Source organism: Euprymna scolopes, chromosome 36 (assembly GCF_053919585.1).
Source record: "Euprymna scolopes isolate OS-2025 chromosome 36, ASM5391958v1, whole genome shotgun sequence".
Classification (NCBI taxonomy): domain Eukaryota; kingdom Metazoa; phylum Mollusca; class Cephalopoda; order Sepiida; family Sepiolidae; genus Euprymna; species Euprymna scolopes.
The window spans coordinates 63,762,321-63,764,448 of NC_136517.1; the positions used below are offsets into that span (position 1 = coordinate 63,762,321).

The window sequence follows — 2,128 nt, forward strand, 5'->3', positions numbered from 1 at the left end:
GCACTTGCAATCTTTCTCTCCTGCCTGATATATGGACATCCAGTGTCACTGCCTGGTATCATAGGAGTGGGCATTGTCTTTTTAGCCATGTTTCTTAGAATCTACATCAACCATCGTAAAAAAGCATTAGCCGCTGCCCGGAAACTAAACAATCAAGCCTTGTAAATCATTAAATGAAAATGTGTGTGTGTGTATTGTATGTAGGGGTGGGGGCATTTTACAAAGAAATTGATTGAGACATTTTCATGTGTCGCAAACACAACATTTGGATCATTTCATTTAAAAATTTTAACCAAATACTAGAATTTTTTAATTTCTTTAAAAAAAAATTGTCATGACAAATAGCTTCCTAAATTATTTAAATTGGGAGTCTTCAACCCCCTCTCCAACTTCCCTTCCTCCTCACTTAAACAGTGAATGTGTGTTTAGCATAATAGATATTGGGTATTTTTATAGAATTACTCCCGTCTCCAGACAAGGCTCAAACTGCTTTGTTCCTATGTATTTTGGGCCATTTATGTTGTTTAAATCCATTGCAAATTATTAATTTGCGAGATATTTACATTTTAAATTACAACCTTTTTGTTTCTTTTTCCGCTTATTTTATCTGTTATGGCTATATTTTGTGGACAAACCGATTCCAACTCCAGTGCACATACATCACTTTGGCAATGACACCTGTGCACTTGTATTAGCAACAGTGCATGTGCACTGAATCAATCTCGGTTTCAAAATTTCATTAAAAATAAAAACATATCCCTCTCCCCCAAAAATAACAACACCCAGTCGGAGATTGGAGTGATTCTACAAAATTCCCTGATTGATAACAAGATTGTGATTGGCTATGTGGAGTTCAAATCTAATATTTTCATTTGCATACAAATACTGTTGAGAAAGGTATGAACCCACAAATTCACCCCCTGCTACATGAAAAATGAGTTGTTGAATTAATTATAGACAAGACTGTTTTAGCATTAAATAACCCAAAAGAGGTGGATATGCCATAAAACGAACAAATCAACCATTGTAACATTTAAAGTAATTTTTCAGTATTTAAATTGATTTAATTTGAATTCAAATTGCAATTCCCTTTTTCTTTTTCTTTTTTTGTAACTGAATTATGACCACATACAACCCTAATTGACAATTCAAATTTAATGTGCATATGTCAATAGCAAATCACAACTGCTGCATTATACGAGTGTCGAGCTTTAGATTTGTATCTAATATGGCGTATCTTGCGATGCAAATTTAGAGTGAAATCTTTTATTTAAACTATTGTGATTTTACACTTCACAAAAGAGCAGCCACGCATGGACATTTAACATCAGAATTCTGCATCTGTTTTTGTTAATGTTCATGCTTGTGCATGTATTAATAAACAATTTAGTCCATCGGGTTGGAAAAAAAAATATTAAGTAAAAAATGACCACTTGACTACACCTGCATTAGGTAGTCCTTCTGGCACACAGGTTCGAATGTTGTATAAGTTTTTGAGACTAAATTAATCACTTAATTAATGATATTTTCCAGCCAAACATGAATGTTATATAAAAAAAAAAATCATATTTTAAAGTAACATAAAAAGCCAAAAGCTCAATAGCAATGTCCACTATAAAAATAGCACAGAAAAAAGTCTGAATGTAAGATAACATCAGAGTTCAATCATTTTTATAATAATAAAATATGCTTGAACTAAAACTTTGATCTTATAGTGTGGTCGGTTTATTGTTAGCCGAAAGTCAAATTTGTACAGATGTTTTAAATTGTTGACTCTGTGGGCAATATATATTTATTTACATCTAGTAAACAAAAGAATATATTTCTGACAATGTTATATACATGTACACACATATAAATACATATAGGTATATAGATCCATACGCATATAATAGGTAGAGCTTGCTATGAATGACTGCCTTTATTTGGTGTTAGTGCTACCCGTGGTCCAGTTGACCAATGGTGAATCAAAAATCAAATTTGAAAAAAGAATCTCTGCTTTGTGAACAAGGTTTTGTTTTTTCACATTATTAAACTGCTTTTTAGTGTATACTCACTTTTTCATATGACATGTGAGCAAAAGTCATTTGAATTGAATAAATACAATTTGTATTCAAGATGGCTACCA

At 32.0% G+C, this 2,128-nt stretch overlaps 1 protein-coding gene across 6 annotated transcripts in view; it reads left to right on the plus strand.

The window, feature by feature from the left end:
- LOC145260542 (adenosine 3'-phospho 5'-phosphosulfate transporter 1-like) overlaps positions 1-1,079 on the plus strand; it is a 114,816-nt gene extending 113,737 nt beyond the window's left edge. For all 6 annotated transcript variants that reach the window (XM_080118763.1, XM_080118760.1, XM_080118764.1 and 3 more), the window contains one exon: positions 1-1,079. This exon is cut by the window's left edge and continues 932 nt beyond it. In XM_080118763.1, coding sequence (XP_079974889.1) covers positions 1-165 — 165 coding nt within the window. In that variant the 3' untranslated portion in view covers positions 166-1,079.
- Positions 1,080-2,128: the final 1,049 nt, after the last annotated feature.